At 44.7% G+C, this 24295-nt stretch overlaps 1 protein-coding gene across 4 annotated transcripts in view; it reads left to right on the top strand.

Moving 5' to 3' along the window:
* The first annotated feature begins 227 nt into the window (after window positions 1-227).
* The window catches only part of exoc2 (exocyst complex component 2), a 45279-nt gene continuing 21211 nt past the window's right edge, over window positions 228-24295 (top strand). For 2 of the 4 annotated variants that reach the window (XR_014554271.1, XM_083672065.1), the window contains exons 1-6: window positions 6418-6459; window positions 14598-14756; window positions 17166-17342; window positions 17568-17694; window positions 19434-19547; window positions 20043-20167. Coding sequence is in view for 3 of the 4 variants with exons in the window: in XM_083672065.1 (XP_083528191.1) it covers window positions 14639-14756; window positions 17166-17342; window positions 17568-17694; window positions 19434-19547; window positions 20043-20167 (661 nt within the window). In the remaining variant the exon portion in view is untranslated. Of the gene's footprint in view, window positions 244-6417; window positions 6460-10172; window positions 10202-14597; window positions 14757-17165; window positions 17343-17567; window positions 17695-19433; window positions 19548-20042; window positions 20168-24295 lie in introns of those variants that run through there. The other 2 variants (XM_083672066.1, XM_083672067.1) reach the window with 2 other exon arrangements.

Consider the following 24295-nt stretch of genomic DNA (forward strand, 5'->3'; position numbering starts at 1 on the left):
AGTTCAGATATTGTCAGTCTCAAATGTCAGACACTGGGACCATAGAGGAAAATAAAAGCGAGGGGGAGGGAGGGATAAAGAGATAGAGAAAAAGGGATAGATAGAGAGAGCGTTGATAGAGCCCATCAGGATTTATATTAGCAGGAAAAAAACGGCTGATTTACACAAACGCGTGGGCGAAGATGGGATCAGAGTTTGGCAGAGAAGAGGAGTGACAGATGAAACGTCAAGATTATCTTGAAGGTTTGATACCATTTATTACAAAAGTTTGATACTGTGTAACAACATTTGACCAAAAAACACCATCTCTCCTACCTTTCCCTCTTTCTCTCTCTCTCTCTCTCCCCCCCGCCTCTCTCTCTCTCTCTCTCTCTCTCTCTTTCTTTTTGTCTCTGTCTCTCTCTCATACTCTCTCTCTCTCTCTCTCTATCTCTCTCTCTCTCCCCCCCCGCCTCTCTCTCTCTCTCTTTTTCTCTCTGTCTCTCTCTCTTTATCTCTCTCTCTCTCTTTCTCTCTTTCTTCCTCTCTCTCTCTTTCTCTCTTTCTTCCTCTCTCTCTCTCATACTCTCTCTCTCTCTCTCTCTCTCTCTCTCTCTCTCTCTCTCTCTCTCTCTCTCTCTCTCTCTCTCTCTCTCTCATACCATACAGGCAAGGGAAGCAGGATGTCTTTCATCCAGCCGAGTTGAAGGATCAAAGCTTAAGCCTTCTTGCTGAAACTGACCTCAATTTGCACTACACACCATTACAACGTATGCAACCTGATACATCCCCTCACATCCCAACCCCCCCCACCCTCCTGTGGATCCGCCACTCATACATACACACCATCGTTACCTTCCTGTATGTCACACTACATCATCTCCTTAAGATGAGATATCGTCCATTGCCCCCTCCTTGTTAGCCCTGTCTCTGTCCTTTCAGAGCACACGGGTACACATACTGACAATCACACATAGAGAACCCCCCCCACACGCACACACACACACACACACACACACACACACACACACACCTTCTCATGGAGAAAGTGGTTTAGTCGTACACCCCCCCCAGATGCTTGTGTTTATTGACCAACTCCCTCACAATAGCATTACCCTGCTCTCAACTTCAAAGACCAGCCTGTGTTTAGTTTCCTCTCTGTGTCCTCAGTGTTTTCAATGCAAACAAGTGGGCCTACTACCCAAGACGTGTATGGAACCATGTTGCATTCTCCTCACTCCCCAAATTTCTTACAATGCTTACACACAACCAACCACATGCGTGCATACTGTACTTCAAACCTGATTCTTAAACACAATGTACCAGACTAGTTCACATGATATGTAACTTATGTTTTGTCACACATGGAAAACACTGGTTTTGAATGAAATGACATTGTGTTCCATTTTTGTGCCAATGTGGACAAGGAAGGAGAGAGAGATAGCACTGGGACTGTCTACTCTTGGCCAGGCAGATAGCTTACCATACACTGGTACACTGGTCAAAGGATCTCATCCTCCCCTACATCTACTTCTCTCTTTATAGTTTCCTATTTCTCAGACTTTCTCTACCCCTCCATTTACCCCCTCCTCCTCTTTATCTCTCCCTCTTTCTCCTAGAGTATCCACTGTGGCATATCACTGTCTGTGGGAGGTTTATAAATTATGTCCTTGGACGCCCCCTACTGGGCAGCATCAAGAAGCCTCAGCCTTAGTTACAGACTCTCAACCAGTAGATATGGACCTAGGGCTCCAGAATCCCTACTTTAAATGGAGAGTGCCTTTAGCAATCATTGTATCAAATTGTACTGTATCAATGTTTTCATGAGAGGACCACATCTAGGTCAGCCTCTTTGCCTCTTCACACGCACCCTAACTGCTCCCGTTATTTGATATATAAAGGGATATATGTTTAATTCCAGTTGATGTAGATGTAAATCTAGTTAACAGCCACTGAGGTCAGTTTGGGTCTTGCTGTGTCTCTATGTTAAACCTCTATAGGCTAATAATCCACTGGATAGAAACCCCAGAGTGGTATTAGAGGACTCATGAGATTTGAGACTATCTCTTCCTTTCACACAGTCCAGTCATTCTCTCACTTTCTCAACATGTCTCCCTAGCGCTTTCCATCAAATCTACCCTCCTTTCTTTTTTGGGGACCTACCCTCTAATTCTTGCTATTACATTCAGTGTACCCTCCTCTTTTCATAACTGTTTTACAGTATCACATCTGTCTTTCTTTCCCTTCAATCCCCCACTCTCTTTGGTTATTGATTGATATCTGTCTCGCACTTGTTGGTTGCCTTCAAATTAAATGACAGCACAAAGCAGTGGTTGATTCAAATGAGAATAGTGTAAATCATGTGTTTTCATGTGTAATCATGACTTTTGCCCCCATAATCTGTCCCCTCCCGTCCCCCATCAGACCACAGTATCTCATAGACATTTCACCTTAGTAACCATGAGTCCACGGCTGTGTTGTGTACTTCTGATTGCAGTCCAGTCTTCATTTTGGCATCAACCCACCCAGTAACCAAAACCTGTCTCTATAACAAGCTCCACCTGTTCATCAATACAAACAGAAATTCACACACTCTAAGCTGTCACAACCTATTAGGGTGCTACAGGCTAATGAACCAACACTGCAAAAGGCAATCATATTTAGAAATGGTCTCTATGGAGAAATGCATCTGTCCTATTGTTTTTAATCTGTATTGACTCATTTACATGTATGTATGGAGAGTGGAAGAGGCTCAGGAGTTGCAGGTTTTCCAGACAGTTCTTCTCTACAGTGTTATCTCTCCGATCCAGAATCCAGCCCTCTCCTCCAGGAGACACACAGTAGCCTGTTGTCCAGGTTGTGGAGGTTAAGAGAATGAGTGTGATGGGAGGACAGGGGGAGGACAGTGATGGGAGGACTTGTTATGCTAACCTGTGTATTTAAAGTTGGTATATCACCAAGAAAGTGCCCCCCTCTCTGTTAGCCCCTTTCTCACAACCCCTCATTTCACCCCTCCTTTCGTTCCCTCCATCCTTCTGTCAAACCATAGCCCCCCCCAAAATTGCTATAATCCTGTCTTATTGCTCTTCGACCCAACGCTTGCTAAATGATGTGTGAGTTACAATATTAGAATGAGCCAAGAGCATTTAATTCATTTGACAGCAGAGACACCATCCTGTGTGGTCTGAGGACTAGCTGGATCTGCAAATTATGTGATATTTCAGCATCACAGGCCTGAGAATGCACTATGGATAGAAGATCTGTCACATGGGTACGTCATACCCATTATGTCCTTTGCTCATTCTTTGGTTAGCCATCTACGTACACCCCCCCCCCCCCCCGCCCCATTACCCATCTTTCATGTGATCTCCCCCCAGTGTAAGCAGTAGTGTCAGCAGGCAGGCAGACTGAAAGGGTCTCTGTTCCTCCTGGCTCTCCTTTCCCCATTGTGTATATCCCAGTGCTTTTCCAAGCTAAGCCTGGCAGAGGCCTGGATTTCCTGAGCCCAAACTCTGAGCCCAGGGAACTGGAATCCTCCTGGAAAGGGAGCAGTGAGGGGGTGGAGCGCCACTCAAAGGTAAACAAACCCGGATATCAGGGGTTTATTTAAATCTCTCCGTCTTATATTAACAGCACTGCTACAGGCTAGTGATTAGCCACATATGGGTCATGAGTTTCTAAGACCCTCTTCATTTCCCTTGGAATACACAGCTTTGTATGTTTTACATGTTGCAAGTAGGGATTGGACATACTTTTTTTTACTGTAATTACTGTATAGCACATTGCATAGTTACAGTGAGTAAGAACCTATCAATGACCTTCTCATTAACCTGAATGTTCTTGTGTATCACATTTCATTGCACACCAACACGGCAGGCACGGTGTCATAAGCTATGCTATGCTCTTGCTTGTGGTAACATTGTTTGATGACACAGTATTTGAACACCTTTAGCCAATGTTTAGGTGTTGTACTATCTGTAATGCCAGCCACACGTACAGCCCAAGCCTAGGCTATGGTAATGAGAACGGTACAATGTCACCACAGTGCTCTTTGACATTGATCGATTCACCCTTGTTTGATGTGGGCCGTTGGATCTGGACTACAGTGAAAATCTGCCCCCCCCCCCCACCCCCACCCCTACAGGAAGGAAGTGCTCACCCACTGGTCGTCTGTTCCCTCTTTAGGATCCCTGTGAGAGGGGGATAGGGCAGGCCAGGGAATGGGGAAAGAAGGGAGGGGGGGGATTTGAGTGCAATATTTACAGTGACCTCTTCCTCTCGCTGGCCAGGGGCCCATGGGAAAAAACTGGAGAAGACAAACAATGAACAATAGGGTTTTGGGATGAGCTACGATGCCAACGCAGCTTGTGTCATGAGGGGAGGGATGGAGGGAGGTGGGGGGGGGGGGGGGGGGGGGGGGGGGGACACATCACTCTCCCTCTGGTGCACACCTAGAAAACACCTACCACCTCTAGTGTCTCTGTGGTGGGCTCCTGTGGCAGTGGTCAGAATAGGATATCATTGTACCCAGCACAGGGGTGTTCAGCATAGTTCTCTTTGCACAGTGTGTTTTAGATAGAATGTCTCACATGGTTCTCTTCATTGAGTTGTATTGCATTCTGAGGTCCTCTTAGCTCATGTATTCAGCTCAAAGAGTCTCCCATAGTTCCTCCATGGTTCTCTTGGCTCACTGTGTAGTGAAATGTTCCAAGCTGCATGTCAACATACAGTCGAATGTTCCATGCATGTGTTCAAGAATGTTCTCATCCTGTGTGAGCTCTGTGAAAACAGAAGCTGGCTAGTGTGGGTAAGTGGTCATGAAACCCAATGGCGTGTGAAATGGACAGCTGGGACCTGGCGTCCCATTTCTCCCACAATTCTTGTCCGCTGCCATGCCTCGCGTGCAAATCCTTTAGAACATGAACTCATGAGAAAAAAAAGCAACCCAAGAAACCCATCGCGTTCAGGAGCACCAGTTGGTATGCGTGATATGTCACCGTTATTCTTTCTTCTTGGCAAAGGCTGCCATACCCTTGGGGCTAAGAAGGCCCAAACCATCCAGAGTCATTACCCTAAGTTCCATGTTTATGTAGACAAATAGCCCCTGCAGTGTATAAGCATCCACTGCAATGTGCTGGGCCACAGTGATGCGATGGGGTAGTTGCCAACCACTCCAAATCATGGTTTGATCCCTCAATTATCAGATTAACCCTGCCTAATTGGAAAATACGGGTTCCCCAGGGGGGTTGGGCCTGACCTTATCGGAGAAACACTCTGCCTTGCACAATTTGGTGAGATAAATATGTTGGTATCAGCGCGCCAGTGTACCTGGGTGGTCTCTGTCGCAGATCTAATGACGCTGCGCCTTTCCCAGAACAAGTGGAAATGCCACAGTGATGCACCGTGAAAAGAGAGAGAAAGAAAGTAGAAAACTCCCAGCTGGCATTTAGCAGTCCTAGAATGTTCCTTTGATCTTAGGGTATTGCCAACACTTCAGCCAGCCCTTTTTGCTGGTTTGTTGTGTTGTATTGTTCCACATGACATTTCAACAGAGAATATATGATAAATGGAGAGAACTGTATTTCAGATTTGTTATGTTTATGTTTTCTTGTTTCCCCTCAACAAGCCAGCTCCAGCAACACTTCCACAGTAACACAACTAAACACAGACACAACCAATATAACCAATATAACCCTCATATAAAAAGTGAGGGATTTTATTTCCATCAGAAAACTATCCAGAACATGTGTCAATACCCCCCCCCCCCCCCCCCCCCGGAAGTGTTACATAATGGTAGGATGTTTGCTGTGCTGTAAGTTAGTGGGCAGGTCTGTGTGAATAACGCAGCACAATGAGTTTGAGTTTTATATCACACATCATTTCCTAGGAAGAGAAAAGGTTACCATCCCAAGGTTTGGCTTCTGTCATCTTTGTTTTGAGAGTTTAGAATTACCTAATTGAAACAATGGCTTAAAGAAGAGACAGGAACACATTTGCAGTGCACAACTATAATATTGCTATAATATAATATATTTCTTCTCAAAATCTGCAACAGTAAAACATATTTTGTCATTTATAATTTTAGTTGAATCTATCATTGCTTTCTCATGTTCGAAAATTGCTCTATTGACCCGTATATTGTATGATCAAAATCCAAAGCATCTTTATCAGTCAATGGGTTCAGGAATTGTAATTTTCATCATGGGATAAATTATATTGTGTGAACCACAATAATCACTTGCTTGCAACTGTCATGACGTATACATCTTAGTTTCTACAGGCCAACTATGAGTCAGAATTTCATGAAATTAAATCAGAAAATTGCTCAGTACTGTAACATGCCCAAAGCAAGTGCAACAGAAGTTTCACACAGCTCCAGAGGCTGACCAGAGCATGACATCATCACCGACTGGGTGTAGCAGGAAGTTGTAGCTAACCTGGAAGTTGATTTCAGAAAAGCTCTTTCTACAACTGTCAACTGTAAGTTGCCCTTTGTTTTTTAATTCATATTTAAATAAAATGTAGTGACACAGACATGGAAGGGAATGGCTAACAACGCTTTATTTTAGCATGCAAGCTACTTATTCGGTCTTCACTTTGCAGAGAGCTAGCGTTACGAAGACATTTTCTTTTAGCAAACCCTGTTAGCTAGCTAGTACCGTACGTGGCTAGCCAGCTAGCTTTGTTTTCACAGCGAAAGTGTCGTGATGACAGACGTGACAAGTCTTAGTTTAGTTCCATTGCTCAGAATGTGAACACTAAATGTAGGTCCGGAGCAAACCGGTTTGCAAATGTTTACAAGCTTGCCAGCTAGCCTAGTATTGTTGATAGCCTGGGTGGCCCGTTACTCCAGCATCATTGTAGCGTGGTTAAACGTTTTGAAATTAAACCATTCAAAATATCCCAAATAATTTGAAAAGTGTACATTTACCTGTTAATTCATGTTATCATTACACTTACTGCAGAAAACTCTAGCGTATAAGCGGTTAGCTTAGGTTGACAAGCATAAACGGCTGTGATTTGCGCAGCAAGCAAATCAAAAGACGAATCTTAATAATAAACACATATTCAGAACCAGCAATTTGGTGATTTATTACATTAAAAAATAACTGTGAAACGAACTACAAGTCAAGTGATTCATTGGAATTGCATTGGTCCGAGCTGTCAACAACGCCCTTTGAACGGGCCTGTCTCTGACTGTTGATGTTGACGTGTTGTCAGTCACATTGCGGTCAGCTGTCGTGTCGAATGTGCCATTTATTAATGTAATCGACATTCAATTAATGTTGGCTACATATAAGAAATGGGAATATAAGAAATTCATTGTCATCAATTTCGGTACGTTTCTGCTCAATTCAGATATCATGTCCAGTTCGAAATGCCCCCAGCGTTTCAGAGAGCATCTCCCGAGTGGATTGCATACTGTCAATGTCAATCGAGTGAAATACATACATTAATAATCTTAATATTTTATATGACTAAACCTGAGTTTTGGCTTCAATGACAACTTGGAGCTCTGCAGGTAACAATGAAAACAGTAGCTGTCTGACCTAATTACTAGGGATTTAGGCTACTGTTACCTGTGTTCTGCTGACGCTAATTTGTTTAGTTTACACATGCTCTTGGGTGTTCACATTGCTGCATAATAACATAATATTGACAATACCCTGATAAAGTGTATGCAGCATTTTTTTCCTTTTTTCCTTATACAAAATAGTGTGTCTTTTGTGTTTCTGTCCACAATTTTCAGTATAGACAGCCTTACAATAGGTGGTCTAACTGAGTCTGACTCTGTCTGTGTTTCTTTACATCCTGTTGTGGCAGTATGAATTTGCTTTTTGGTGATTACAATAGAAGAATGTTAAGCATGTGAAATTATCATTATGAAAATGTTTGCCTGCATCAGAGTGTGGGATCTTTGCATTATTAGCCAAGCCTGTACTGTACTGTTTGTCTTTAATTTGGGGCAGTTACTGCATGATTACGCCCCATCAGATAAGGACTGACGTGATTTGACTGCTCTGACGCACTGCTTCGGCCACTGCCCCACTGCTCTCCCTGATTGGCCCCATCCTTGTGATTGACATTTGGTCAGACCCTGGAGCGTTAGGTCTACACCATATTAGTTAATTAATGTCCAGAGAGTAGATAGTCTTCTTTGATACATTTTCTACTGTTTGACTTGGTTTGGTTTCATGGGAGACTTTGCATAACTTTACAATGTCAAGCTTCGCCAGCATTAAAACAATGCACAGTAGTGGTGGAGTGCATCATAGTCTTTGGCTGGCCAATCAGAACATCTTTACTTGTTGGGTTTTAGAGGGGTCTTTGTTTTGGTGAAGAAACATAACTCTTATGTTGCTACACTAAGGAGGTCAGAGTGCAGCCTTTGCTGTGTGTGCTATTTCAGCTGGAGCCGTCAAGAGACTGCACAGGCAGTGCTTTCCCCCCTGGTCTGCAGCTTAAGGTATCACACACTTAATAAGACTTAAGCCCTCTCCTGTTATCTCACCTATGAATACACTGTGTCATTCAACAACAGTAAAATGAACACCATTAGTTACACTTCTGTGACCTCTGTGCTTTTGGTAGACGAGGCTTGACTTAGTAGGCCTATTCCCGTTAATATTCCTGTGTGTATTCGACCTACAGTGCCCTGCATAAATAATGGGATAGTGAAGCATTTTTTCTTCTTTTGGCTCTATACTCCAAAAGTTTGGATTTCAAATCAAACTGTTACTACGAGGTTAAAGTAGAGATTCTCAGCTTTTATTTGATGGTATTTGTGTATATTGGTTATACCATTCAGAAATTACAATGCTTTTATGTGTAGTCCCCCTTTTTTAGGGTACTCAACAGTAATGGGACAATTTACTTGACAGGTGTTTTTGGTAAGTCAGGTGTATGTGCAGGCATAAGAGAGCTGTCAATGTCTAGTATTGATTCTCGGCTTTGCATTTGCTATTGGTGGCTGTTAACATGAGGACCAAAGAGGTGTCAATGAAAGTCAAGGAAGCCATTATTAGGCTGAAAAATCAACAGTTTGGAACATCATTAAAAAGAAAAAAGCTCTACTAGAGACGCTTCACTGCAAGGGGCAAACAACTGGTTATCCTCAAAAAGGATGGTCAGGTTACAGTTTGCTAAAAAGTACCTAAAAAGCCTGCAGGTCTGGAAAAAGGTCTTGTGGACAGATAACATTAATATTATCATGTACCGGAGTGATTACAAGAGGAAAGTTTGGAGAAAAAAGGATCTAACCCAAGATTTACAGTATACCACCTCATCTGTGAAACATGGTGCAGGGGGTGCTAGGCTTGGGCATGTATAGCTGCCACTAGAACTTGCTAACTTGTCTTAATTGATGATTGTAACAGCAGCAGCAGAATGTACTCTGAAGTGTACAGAAACAAATTCATTGGATGGTGCTACATCATACAACAATGTAATTTTCAGTGCCAAAAAGTGGGAAGGTCTTGACTGGCCAAGTCGGTCTTCAGATTTAAATCCAATTGAATCTCTGGTGAGGTCATTGGGTTGCAGACTTCAGGCAGTTATTGCATGCAAAGGATTGTCTACCAAATACTAAATATGAGTGCTTCATTTGGACATAAATCTGTCCCATTACTTTTGACTATGCATACAAAGTGGTATAATTTCTGAATGATAGGAGAGAGAGAGAGAGAGAGAGAGAGATGGACAGGTACAATACAAACCAGGAAGTAACAGGAAATCAGTGCTAAGCTGTTGCTGAGCTACACTGGTTGGATCCAGACCATTGGCCCTGACTCCCACCCCTTCACCTCCTCCCTCCTCCTCTTGGCTGTAGAGCGCCCCTCAGCCGGACAGGGGGCCTGGCGAACCCGGGCTGTTTCCTGCCCCCTCATGGGGCTCTAATTGGAAAATTTGGGTGGCCCTGCTTGTTTGTTTTGGTGGAATGCGGCGGGTTATATTTTTGTGGCACTTTCTCACCAGCGCTGCTCTATAGAGCCCTGGGTGGGTTGGATAGCGGGGGTTATGTTGTTGGAGTGGCACTTCTCTCTCACCCCTCTCCTCTCTCCCCACTCTCCCCCACCTGGTAGCCCTCTCCTGCTGACAGGCTTGCTGCGCCACTGGTTTTCACAGTCCCGTTACATGACCCAGTCAGACAGACCAGGACGGACCACACTGGAACCTGAGAGAGGAGAGCTGGGGGCCTGGGGGGAATAACACAGTAGCACAAGTAATCAAACTTCTCAGTCTAGGCCTAAATCAGTGGACTTTTTAAAAAATGTATTGTGAAATTGTATGAAATTATTAGCAATTAGATGTACTATTGTTTTGGTAATTGATGTTGTTGTAATCTGTGATTTTCTGTGAGGATAGTTCTCACGCTTCTGATGAGATGTTTTTGTATGTAAAACAGGGCTCCTGTTCTTGTGACATGCTTTATGAAGGTTTAAACCCCCATCGCCATTTTGCATCTCATTCTGTAGCTGCCTGTCTCCACGATTTAAACCTTCTACAAACATCTGCCTGCATTCATAGCCCCAGATTTCATATTTCTGTTTATTGTTCCAGGATTTTAAAATGAGAAATTGGTGCCTTTGCTTAAGTTAGATCTAAAATGCAATTTGAGACAAACAAACAGACAAACAGACACCAGAAGGATAACAAACTAGAGACCAGACGTCGGGAAGGAGAGCCAAACCCAGACGCCTGATCGTTCTGTCCTGGATGCTACTACGGCCCAGTGTTGAGATTGGCTGGTGACAGAGGAAATGCTGACTCATTGTGGAAGGACTGAGTGGGCAATGGATTCAAAGACTGCCCAAAAACATGTAACCTACTGTAGCACTTAACTGAAATGACAACTAGGTCTATATGCCTATGATTAAATTTGAGTTTATATTATTGGTTTTTATTTTCTGCTTTGCTATTGGTCATGCTATTGGTTTATTTGCTGGACTTGGCTCCCTCATATGTCCTTCCTCTGTCTTGTTAGCCTGTCCCTTGCCACTGAAGGTCTGTTTAAAGGCGTGTGCATTAGATTTGGTGTGTGACTGTGAGAAATGGTGTGTTGAAGCCCTGCCCTGTTAGATCTGGGGCCATCCTTTCAGGGCGATGTTTGGCCAGCTCTGTGCATTCAGAGGGGATCTTTGATGGAATCTGGTGTTTGTGTAATGTTGGGGGCTGAGTAGAGTGTTAGCATGGGGTACCGGAGGCTTAGTAAGGTAGCTGCTCTGATGGGGAAATGTGGGTGGTGGGGGGCAGACATGGATGTCTGAAAGGTCTCTTTGTGCCCCCCCCCAGACCATCACACACACGTACACACATACCCCAACCTCCCCCTCACCTGCCAATCACTCCCACATGTGGGCCAGAGAAAGAGCCTCTGGATTCAGACCAGCACAGGTCAGGTGGAGGGGGACCATGTTTCTGCTGCTTGAACAAACCATCTTTGGAGGCTCATTAAGAGTGAGAGTTACTCCACTGTGATGTATGACAATGTCAGTCTCTCATTTGGGGAAATCAGATCTTGCTTGTAAACTCAAGCCTGGGTCTGTCTCCGGCAGGGATATCCCCCTGTCCGCAAAACAAAGCAGCATCCTGGTATGAAGGCTAGCACAGGGTGAGGGGCATTGTTTTAAGTGGGCTGTGGTATGTAAACGTCCAATGGTTTTCATCTGATCTGAAATAAATAAATGTACTCTTATGAAAACAACCATTCCTCCAGCTCATTCCCAAATGGCTTGTTGGCCCTGCTCCTCACCAGAACGTCTATAGGGTGACAGAGCTACCAAATAGAGGAGGGGCAGGACGCTTTGCTTAGCAGATACCCTCCAAGTAAAACAAACGTGCCATTTTAGCCCAATTAGACCATAAGCACTGAGAGAAAAGGGGTGCTCTGGAGCCCAGCAGCATCAGGATCAGGAGAGAGAGGGTGTGGAGACGGTGGCCAATGCTTCCCAGGACGTCCTCTAAGATAATGACACTCTACTAGAGTGAACAGAGGGAACTGGATGAGAGAGTGAGCGAGAGAATTGGAGAGAGATAGCAATACAGAGATCGGGCCTGGACCTTTTATTAGTCCTAAATGAATAGGGTCTGGTGATTCCTGTGTTGGCTGGGTTTAGTTGTACTGGGGTCATCTGATGCCCCCTAGAGGATTGTTGTAAAGTAAACAAATACACTGAACCACCTGCATGGAAACACAGCCTTCCTGATTAATTGCAGTTTTTTTTCTGTCAGAACCCATGACAATAAATTAAAACCCATCAGAAACTTGAATAGTAATTTCTACTCATTTTGATTTTGGCTTTCTCTGTCTGTAGTCGGGAGAACCAGGCCCTATGTTCTCCTACCATATACTGTATTGTAGGTACAGGAGCTTGTCAGCCTAATATAATGAATTAACTCTCATTTTACATCTTAATTTTGATTGCCACTGACAGGGTTGGTCCAATGGTGTGTAATGTGAGGCTCATGCAAGAGTCTCCCTCTTTGCTTGGGGTGTGGGTGTGTGTTAGAGAGGGGTCTGGGCAGTGTTCCCGTGTCCATGCATGGCCCCCAGAGTAAAGTAAACATAGCGGCTCTTTTCTCATCCCAGCCGTCAGCAGGCTCTCCCCAGGCCCGCGCCAGAGACCACACACCCAGACCACACACACACACACACACACACACACACACACACACACACACACACACACACACACACTGCCCAGACTTCTCAACAGATCCTTCCACACACACTCTCACATACACACAGACCACACAACGCCAGCTAGGGCCCCTCGCACGCAACCTCCCTGATCTTTCATTCTGCCCAGTGTGTGTGTGTATGTATGTGTGTATGTATGTATGTGTGTGTATGCACGTGTATTTCCAAGAGGGATAGAAACATAACGGTTTCAGAGATTTTTTGCTAAAGAAGACGGCCCCCCCCCCCAACCCTAACCCACTCACACAGAAACACACACACACACACACACACACACACACACACACACACACACACACACACACACACACACACTCTCTCTAAACATATGGGATTGATGAATGACAGACAAAGCGCTTGTTTAAGGCCTGTTAACCTCTTATCTTCTCTATGTCAGATCCCCTGCCCCTCTATTTCCTTTGACAAGCATCGGGCAGCGTAGGCTGCATGAGTTGTATCCCCTTTGAGTTATCGCCCCGTCTCTCTGGGATGTCATGGTGTGTTGAGCTGACGCGTGGTGGATTCGCTATTCTACCATTCCATGTGCGTACCAACTACTGGTTACATGTCTCTTTTTGTCAGTGTGCCACATGCTCCGTATGTGTGAAGAGTGAGCTTTCTTTTCTATGAGTGCATGCATGGGAATTTAGGCTAGGCTACGTCCTGTAAATTAGGTGCGTGCGTGCGTGCGTACACAGACACAGAACCCCCCTGTTCTGAGATGGCGGTTGATTTGCTGTGTCACCCCGAGTGCCCTTATTGCTAGTCTGTTCCGTGTGAACTCCTGCCCTGTTTGTAAAGAACATGTTTTGGCTTTCTGAAAGAAAGCGGAAGGCATTTTCACTCTGTTACAAAGAGGCAAGATTGTTCAACCTCAACAAGACCTGGCAGCGATTTATTAGCAAACATCTGTGTTGGTGAAACATGTCTGCTTACATCCCTCCTTCCTCCTGGAGGCTCTAAAAAGACTAATTCACATTAATTTACCTCAGATCTACTGTACTGGTGTGAGTTTCCCGAAAGCTTTATCGGTAACATAGCCTACTTTATTTCTGTCGACACGTCTTTTGGCGAATTTCATTAATTTTCATTCACACGGAAGATTGACTGTCAAACATAGAGTTTACTATTATTTCTTTCTCTCTATTTCTCTCTCTCAGACACACACACACTCTAACCTTTAGGTACCATACAGTCTCTCACATACACATTGCTATGTGCAATGGATGGGGGAGCCCAGGTTTATTTATTCTTCTCTCTGAGGTTTACATTCCTGCTATCCTCCCCTCTCTCTTAGTCCAGTCCCTGCCCCAGACTTAGCTCCCACCAGTGCCCTCATGTCTTGTATGTGGATTTCCGTCTCCATCCCCTTATTTCTCCAACTCTTAACTCTCACCACCTAGGCCTACTCTATTTGACTGTTTCTTTGATTGTTCTCTTATGTTGGTACAAAAACCAAAAAGCAAGTGTAACCAAGTTGAGATGGTAGACTCGCATTGCTAGCTTTTCGATAGCGTAGCTGGTTTACATTGGGTGTTTGAGGAGATGGTCACGTGTGTTGGCAAGCCAGAGGTCGCAAGTTTGAGGCTCGGTCGGAGCTAGTGGAATTGTGGGGCTACTCTTTGCAACAACTTGACGTGTGTTTCACAAGTTTACCTCTACCTTTATCTCAGCCTCTGATTCCCCCTTAGTCTTTCAAGTAGAGTGGAGACAGTACTCTGCTGTATGGCTATGCTTCCGTTATCACCTACTGTTACAGCCTAATAGAACAAATGGTGCTTATTGATTTGTGTGGCTGTAGAAGAGAATCCTTGCACCATTGAAACATTTTCACAGCTGTGTTTCCCTGTCTTGGTTTCTATGTTAATGTCTCTGTTTTGTCCTCTTCTCCCTCCCCCCTTCTTTGCTGTGTTCACAGGTTGCTGACTCTCCCCGTGTTCTTGCACACGTGTGGCTATCATGTCTCGCGCCCGGCAGCCCCCCCTGGTCACAGGCATCTCCCCCAACGAGGGCACGTCCTGGACCAAGGTCACCATCCGTGGGGAGAACCTGGGCACTGGTCCTGTCGACCTCATTGGTATGACACACACACACACACAAAACACATATTTCTTACACTTCAAAAGTAAGTGATATGAATTTGTCTTAAATACATTGGATATTTCTTTATTCATAGAATATGTTTGTTTGTGAGGATTTTTCCTGCTACTGCCCGTATTCGTTTTTGTGTGTTGATTTTGCTTGTTTGAGCTTCTGTGTGTGTAATCCTGCTTTGAAGTGTTTCCGAGGCTGTGAGGTAGGGTGTAACTGCAGTCATGACCTGTGACTGTTATTAATTTATTAATGACCCACAGCCTGACCAGCCTTCACTCTACCGCAATACTCTTCGGCAGTCAGTTGGTCATTGTTTTGCTTACGTTATCATGTTTGATTTTGGTTTTATTTGTGGGGAAATAATAAATAACAGGAAAGGGACATTTTATGTAACTAAATCAGATTGTTTTATTGGGTTACTTTTAGCCCTTCATTTTACACTAAACTAGTTTATTGTATTTATTTGGTAGTAATGTTTCCTGTTGTAATGCAACGGGATATAAGCTAATTCATTACAAATCGCCCCAAGATAAAACATTTAAATTGAGTGTGAATAAAAAACCTAATACTTTGAACCTGATTGAAATAATGTACAAAATAACATTCCAAATGTTGATGTCATTTGTCAAATGTCATTTCAATGTTGATACAAATGTTTTTCTGTATTTCATTGCCATTTGTCAATTTAATCTTAAATAACTAGGTTATTTTAAAACCTTTGTTGCAGTGTTATTTTGACACTGAGATGAATAGTACCTGTTAGAAGATAATTATGAGAACTAAGTTGATAGCTGCATTGGACATCCACATGCAAAAAGCCTATATCTGGAATATTAAAGAAAAGAAAAATGGCATATATTGGTACCCATACCTACATTTGTTAACTGATGTCTTCAGGATAGAATGGTTCAGTAGGTAGATTTGTTTTCTAAAATGAAGATGGAAATGTATTTTGTAAACAAAACCTTTTCAAGACATTTTATTATAAAGCAAAACCATGGGCACATTTTACAGAACACCCTCTCTTACATGAAAATAGATTGTATTACCACAATTCTTGTTGCATTTATTTCTAAATCTCAATAGACTGACCACATTTTGTTTCACTCACTGTTTCTCAATAGAGCAATGACCATTGGTTTGAAGGCAACTGTGGATACATAATTAATGTAATGCAGACATAAAAACATTTTAAAAAGCATGAAAGCATTTTAGATTTATTTTTAATTGAATTGCCAGTGGACTATTATTATTATTATTGTTATTATTATTATTATTATTATAGTAATTGTTGACAACGTAGCAATTTATTTCACTATTTACTTTAAGTTGCTGTTATACCTGTACACTTAACATTAGGTCCCACTAGACATTACTAGTTGCTTCGTAACATCAGTTAATGTTCCTGTAATTATAAAACTGCTCAGCACCATAATATCTAATTACAAAGGAATTTCCTAATCATATTGTAAAGATATTAATAAAATGTTGTTACTAGAGTAATTATATTGTTACTACACAGGTATAAAGCAGCTTAAGGCTCCAAGCAACCCACATAGTCAGGATGGGTCAACGGAGAAGGGTACTTAAGAACCAAGAAAGGTCCAGCCCCCCCTTGGCCTTTGAGTTTGGTGTTCAGAGAGGACTTGTGGAAGATCCCAGCTGGAAAAGTGGAGAGGAGAGAGGGAGAAAAGCAAATATTGACCGTGCCCAGGCCAATGATTAGGGTCTATTTCTGACCACTGATGTCCCCTAGGGCCTCACATTAGCCAATTAGATATGCACAAATGTGTGAGTGCATATTTATGTATTCAAACCAAGTGGCCAGTGCAGAACAGAGGCAGGAAATGTGCCTTAATGAGCGTACTATTCACAGTTTTATGGGTTATTTGTTGATCATCTCTCTTAGGCTTTTATGATGTTTGATTACTCACACATGGTGTTCTCTGAGTTTCCTCGGTTTCTCTCTCCTTCTCTCCTCATTCCAGTGCTCAGATGGACTGTGAGGAGCGTCAGATGGAGAGATAAGGAGAAGGGGTAAATAGAGAGTACGTAGATCAGTAATGGGCCACTTAAGTGAAGTGATGGCACTCTCCCTGTGGACAGGATGATAGAGTAGTGTGAGAGGTGGGTGTCAGGGCTCTGAGTGGAGTGGAACAACGCAGAGGTCTCGGGGGGGGCCACCCACAGGACTGTGACCCTGGCCTGAACTTTGACCCCCAGTCACAGGTTTACTAAACTGCCCTATACTAACACCAGTGACTGCTGTCTGTGCGCCTCTTGTCTTGTCTGAGTGTCACCATCTGTCTCTGTTATTACTTGTTTGTTTGGCCTGTCACTGTGTCAGTATAATTGAGTGGCTTCACTCATATTCTCTCTCTCTCTCTCTCAGGTCTGTCCATCTGTGGTCACAACTGTCTGCTGACGGCAGAGTGGATGTCTGCCAGTAAGATTGTGTGTCGTGTGGGCCCTGCCAAAGACGATAAAGGAGAGATCATTGTCACCACCAAGTCTGGCGGCCATGGCACCTCCACCGTGTCCTTCAAACTCCTCAAGGCTGACAAGATTGGTAAGAGTCTGCTTCGGTACAGACTCACTTCTACCTCTCTGTTAATCATCAGGAGGACTCTTCTTCTACCATCTTACTTAGTTTGTCCAAGCAGCTGGTCGCTATGGAAACCAGAATATTCAACGTCCCTGTGTTGTTCTTCGTGGCTGTGTCAGGTATTGTGAGTGTGTGTGCATCTGGGTTGTGTTGGACCCCAGTGATGTGTCCTAATTGCCTGTGCTGTAGGTATCCTGGACCCGTCGGCTGTGTGGGTGGATGAGATGAACTACTACGACATGAGGACTGACCGCAACAAAGGCATCTCCCCCCTCTCCCTACGACCAAGCAATCCACTGGGCATCCACGTAGACAAGTAGGGACACACACCCACACACACACTCACTCACTCACACAACCACACACGTAAACACACACGCTCCACTCGCTGAGTCATGGTTTACGTCTGTAAACAGAAACAAACTCTCCCCATGTGGAGGTGTTTGAACTGTTATGCCAACACAGCGACGGCTCAACTGGCTTTAACCGCTGCACAAAGGGAGTGGAAACAACGTGATTGTGTTTGAAGGAGAGAGAGAGAGAAAGAACAGAGTCAAATAGATTTGAAAAGAAAGAGTACACTGCAACCACACACATACCCATAGCTGGCCACATGTACGTCGCTGCCTCCCACGCGCCAGGCAGTAATGTATAGCTTGTGTAGTTTGGTTCTGGCATGTCTGTGCTTAAGGCCCTCAGATGTTTGTTTGGTTTAGAGGGGCCAAAGGGCAAGTGACCGTTTGTGGCCAGAGACTAGACCCCCCTGAAAGGACTGCGGCCCTCTATGCCCTGGGCCTATACTCATAGCTACTATTTTAGACAACATTGCATTCATTTACATTGTCTCACATGATCTATACACACATCACATTACACCTATGGATGTAGTCTGTGTAGTTTGCAGACTATGTAAATTGGGGAGGGAGAGCTGACCTGGATTAGTGGACCGGACAATTTGTTTAGTAATTCGATATGTTTTGACGACGCATCGCGATTTTAATTAGGCGGTCTTGGGCTGGTTCGTCTGGTGATGTCACTGGCTGGTTATTCGGCACAGGGATCGGAGAAGAACTCCGCTCGTCTGTGGAACACTTCCCGGTGATGTCACGTCAACCTGTTTCTTTCATTTGAGTCCACACATGCTACAGAGTGCAAGCATGTCGGTGCTGTGATGCTTGAATGATAATATAGGAGTGCACTGGTTGTTTTGACTTGGCCTACTGAACTTGTGATGCATGAACAGCAAAAACTGATTTAGTTATAGCCTGTACATGCTTCCTGTCTGTAGAGCAGACTCTGAGTGTGCGATTGCAGCCTTTGATAGGGTGCCAGGTATGGAGATGAGTGAATTACATTAGAGGTTCCAGAACATTCTTACTCTGTCTCTCTTTTTCTCGTGCTCTCATTCTGTTTTTAACTCCTTTGTGGGAGGGGGGGGCAACTTGCACTTTTACCCTCTCTATCTTTCGCTTGTTCTCTGTCACCTCTTTCCCATGGCAACCAACCTTTACCAATGTGGTGTTTGTTTGTTTGTGTGTGTGTGTGTGTGTGTGTGTGTGTGTGTGTGTGTGTGTGTGTGTGTGTGTGTGTGTGTGTGTGTGTGTGTGTGTGCGTGTGTGCGCGTGTGTGTGCGTGTGTGCGTATGTGAGTGTGTGAGTGTGTGTGTGTGTGTGTGTGTAATTACCCCCTCAGGGTCTTGTGTGTTAGTGTGCAGGGTGGGTGGTGAGGGGGGTTGGTTTGTGTAGCCCACGGGTCATTAGCACAGATCAAACCACTCTAATGAGTACTGGGTCCTCCAGGGGCAGCCAGGCGTCACACACTGCTCTTCCCACGCTGGGGCCTCCCTCACTTGGTATGGCTTGGCCACACACTGACCCCTGCTGGACGATTTCATACCACCACACCACTCACCTTTCATCCCATTTTATTCTTATTTTTCAAATAGACAGTGTTATTGTTATGCTTCTTTCCTGTGCGAGTAAAACGATAAGTGTAGGCTCTAGTGTGTTCTTTCGTCTTTTTTTAACTCTTGTGTTTCTGTGTTTTCTCTTTTAGGGGTCAAGTCCCACAGAAGGATCTGGAGGGCATGTTCCCAGGGATGAGTGGAGATTTCACCAGTGAGAACTTCTCTGCCACCTGGTACCTCATAGAGAACCACTCAGTCACCAGGTCAGCTCCTGACACACAAAGAGAACTCACTTGCCCTGCTGAACTGTTCCCCCTGGTCTCTGTCAGGTTAGGACAGTGGAGGGTTATTTTGGACTCTCCTGGTTTCCTCTCCCTCCTGGTTACCCTCTATGTAACCCAGTCCTCAGGATCCAGCCTGACTGCAGGGTCCAGTGTTTTGGGTTGAGCTAGTGAGTGTTTCTTCCTTCTGAGGAAACCCCAAATTGGCTCATAGAGGATAGAAACACACACACACACACACACACACACACACACACACACACACACACACACACACACACACACACACACAGGGTAGTGCAAACCCAGGTGAAAGGATATCAAGATGTTTAGGAACACTAGAGGAACACTAGACTGTCAGTGTCCTGAACTGAAATGGTCTGGCTTACATTTTACAGACCAGTAAAACTAAGATTTTTATTCTTCTACACTTTCCCTCTCTCTCTTTCCCCTTCACCCTCACCCTCTCTGTTTCAGTTTTGATCATTTGCGGACAGCATCAAGTCATTTGAAGAAGCAGGCCACCAAGAAGAACGAGGGCAGTCTAGCCTATGTGAAGGGAGGTCTCAGCACCTTCTTCGAGGCGCAGGATGCCTTGGCAGGTAATGGGAGGGTGTCACTCTCTGGGTGCTCAGGGGTTTGTGTTTTGTTAGTGGGATGGAATAGCAGTGTTTTGGTGGGCATGTAATGGGTTTGAGTCAGCACCCTGCTCCAGACACGTCATTTAGCCCAGAGCCCTGATGGATGTGTGGAAACTGGCCTGTGTGCATGTGTGTGTGTGTGTGTTACCTGGCAGTTTGCTGTTGTGTTTGTGTGTGTGTGTGTGTGTGTGTGTGTGTGTGTGACCACGCGCACGCCTGTGGTCACATCTCTCCAGCTCCTGGTTCTCCTGTCGTGCTGTGTGTGTTTCCCACACGGCCGTGCGGTTCAGCAGCGGTTGATTAAAGAGATTCGTTTGAGCACACTCCACTTCGCCACAGTCACGTCAGCCAACCACAACATGCCTAATTCACCTTCATTAAAATCAGATCAGCACTCACCTGTCAATCACAGCAGCAGGGGCCATCTGTACTGCTGCGCTGTGTCCTTATGGAGCCTTGGTGTGTGCATAAGCATTCACACAAATGCACACAAACGTAACGTACACACTCAGATGCACACTCACTCACAAACTCACACTCAGATATACACTCACAAACATGGACGGATTGACTTACCGTAACAGTCATACGCACTTAAACCCACACACACACACACACACACACACACACACACACACACACACACACTCCCTGTCCCAGTCAGTTCTCCACACTGATAACACTCTGAGGTAGGTTGGGACTGCTGTCCCTCTGCCAGGTAGATATTGTAGCTCAAATCAATTGTTCACTTCATCATTCACATTTTTGTCTGTTTACTCTACTCCCCTCATAGCCACTCAGTTACTTCCCTTTACTATTTATATGCTTTTTTTTCTGCTTCTGTCATTATTATTATTGCTTTCCGCATGTTTGTGCCCGAGTGGGGAGTTAGAGGCAATGCTTTCATTGTTAGCGACTGAATCTAAATAAACGGAGCAGCCCAACACAATGCAGGCCAGAGTAATAGGACTGATAGGGCTGATAACAACCTTAATATGACTGAGGGGAACAATGCAGACCCTTTCTCACGTTCAGACTGAGCGTGCCCAATGCATGCCTGCCCACTGCCTGTGAATGGGAAGTGCAGAGTCCCCAGTGACCCAGGAAGTAATGCATCATAGACGGACTCAAATGACCTGCGACCCAGGAAGCACTGGACCATCGATTAAGTCAATTGACCCGTGACGTAGGATGTACTTCATTGTACAGGCTTGCGAGTATATTCTGACCCCACCCAGAGGTGCTGGAACCTTTATTTTTCTTAGAGTGACACCGTGACTGTCAGTATGCTTGGCTAAAGAGAAGGTATTGAGCGGTTGCCCTAGCCCAGGATGGATACCTGAAGTTGAGTTATGGTTGAGGTTAGTATGTGGTTAGACACTAGCAAGGTGCCAGCCCGCTTTCTTGTAGCTAGCCAGACGGCTCCAGACAGCGCCAAGAGTCGCTCACGGCCAGGCTCCATTAACACAGCTGTCTCTGAAACTGTGAATCCTTTCTTTGTCTCTCTCAACGTTTTTGGTACGTATTGCATTTCAGTTTGAGTCATTCCAAATGATCTCCACCTGAGGTGTTGCTGTATGAATGAGGGAAATTAATGCAAAATGTGTGTGTGTGTGTGTGTGTGTGCGTGTCGTGCGTGCGTGCGTGTGTTCTCAGTGGTCAGGATGTGCTGCATTGGGAGTGGCGTTGCTAATTGCTGTTTAGCCTGTGGTGCTTCCAGTTCACTCAATCACCATTTAATGCCTTTATTTTTAGTCTCCTGCTCAGTTTATTTTCTATTCTGCCTGCATGTGAGAATTTTATGGATGGCTCTCGTAAAAAGTCAGCCATGTTATTAATAAGAGAGAGCTGCGTATTGCAGTGTGGAAATGAGGAAGGAATGCCTTGGAAATGCCACATCTGGAAAATGAAATGAGTTGTTCAATGTAAATGGTTCAAATGTATTAAACAAGTGGTATGTCTTGAGGATCTATGGGATTCCTCTTTTTTACCCTCCCTGTCTGCCTCTCCCTCTTCATCCACTTCTACTTCTGTCACTCTCTCCATCCCTCCTGCAGCTCCTCCAACAGAGACACAGGGCTTTGTGTGTACAGTGAGCTCAGGTGTCTGTCATAATGTCCATTTGTGTTTCCCTGCTGTGCTTGAACACACAGTTCATGGCTAGCGTAGCAGCTAACTAACCCCATTCCCAATGCAAAAACACTGTTTGGAGCTAATTATGCATGCTCACCTCAAGGCTTCCAGTGATGAGCACTTCATCCATGGGTAGGACCACCTGGTGTTCTCTTCTCCTAACCATCACCCACACTGTTGACCTGAGGCTTGTATCTGAAGAGTGACAGAGGGGGGAGGGCAGGTCTGCACTCAGGTCACATAAGGTCACAGTGTCAGACTCCCCTGGATGTGAGGTCATCTAGTCTGGGATCAACCAACCCAGTGGGTAACCCAGTAGGTCGTGAAACCGAAAACAATTTGTTCTCTAATTTGTTCTCTGTTTGACCTAGAGCAGACTGGTGAAAGGGGTTTTGGGGTTTGTAGTGAGGGCTGTTTTGATAAGGGGGTCCAGTGACAAATTGGAACATGCTTGGAGGGGTCTTTTGAGAATTGGTGGATTGACTTACTGACTGACAGACTGTCAGAGAGGCGGGGTTTGTTGCCGCTAAAATGTTGAAATTTGAGGGTTTTTCATTGTTGTGTGAAAAGGAAGTCACTCTGCGATACAGGAAACGGCACCGCTACCGTGTTCCAAAAAATGCCAGATTCCCAGGGCATATTCCCCAAGCCTAGAGGCTCTGCAGAAGTCAAAACATCTCCAGCTTTAGAATCCAGGGACACTGTATTTTTATTCTTATTCATTTTTTCAATGGTTCCAGGAAGCGGTGGCTCTTCCTCAGGTCCTGGCTGCATGTGTTATCCGGATCCTGACGGGGTGTTTAGGTTAGACGTGACGTCATGGTCGTAGCAGCGAGAGTGTGTGACAGACAGAGAGGACACACAGCTGGCATGAGCACAAGGGGGAGTCTACGGAGATGAGAACCAGACCGTGTGCGTGTGCGTCTCTGTGTGTGCGTCTCTGTGTGTGTGTCTCTGTGTCTGTGTGTCCTTTCCTTTCATGTCCAAAATCAGAGAACCACTCTATTTACATCTAAAATCTTTGGTCTCTGTTTCTGCCTTTGTTTTAAGTGTCCAATCTAAGCCTATGGGCTATTTTCTGACCGTTCTCCTCATTTGTGTGGATTGAGAGCCATAGTGTCAGGCCAGTGTTGTCCGTGCCGATTAGCCAATGGCATGTTTGATTCGTGAGTTTCAGGAATACCTCAGTTTCTGCCTTCAGGCTCCCGTCTGTCAGAGAACAGCCCCAGATTTATTTACAGAACTCTCCCCCTTCTCTTTTTCCTTCCCTCTCTCCTTTCACTCAGTTTAGCTGACAGTCATTGTTTTCAGTGGAACTGAAGAGGAGAAGAGTGCGAGGGATCAGTGTGTGGAAAAAAAAAAAGGATGGGGACTTGAGAGAATGCCTTTTTTCTTACCTTTGTTAGTGTCTCTCATCCCCTCTACGTCTGATCTGTCTCTGGTGCTTAGTTCAAGCTCCCTGGCAGAATGAATGAACGTGCCTCCCCCTCTGTTCTGTCAATAAACTCACACTGCCCCTCTTAGCACCCAGCTGCCCCACTACAGCACATGATTTATTTGTTCATGTGGGCATGTGGGCCATTGTGTGCTCTCTCTCTCTCTCTCTCAAGTTCTCGTTCTGTCTCTCTCTTTCTCTGTCTCGCTCTTACTGTGTTATGTGTCTCTCTCCCTGTTTCTCTCTCTCTTCTCATTGAACTTCACATTGGCTGTTGGACTGCACAGAACATATTTGTTATTCGTGTCGTAGAGGAAAACTGATACAGAAACATCCCTCTCAGCAGCAGAAATACTGGCATTCAGTCCTCAAGTTCTCCTCTCCCAAATATTATTCCTCAAACAGATAAAACATTTGGATTTGCATTTCCTCTGGAGACTCTGGGTCTTCGAGGGCAAAATGTCTATGACCACATCTTAGGTGTTTTTTGAGAGGAGTGCTGGTTCTGGTGGATCGACGAT

This window comes from Argentina silus (assembly GCF_951799395.1).
Source record: "Argentina silus genome assembly, chromosome: 6".
Lineage (NCBI taxonomy): Eukaryota > Metazoa > Chordata > Actinopteri > Argentiniformes > Argentinidae > Argentina > Argentina silus.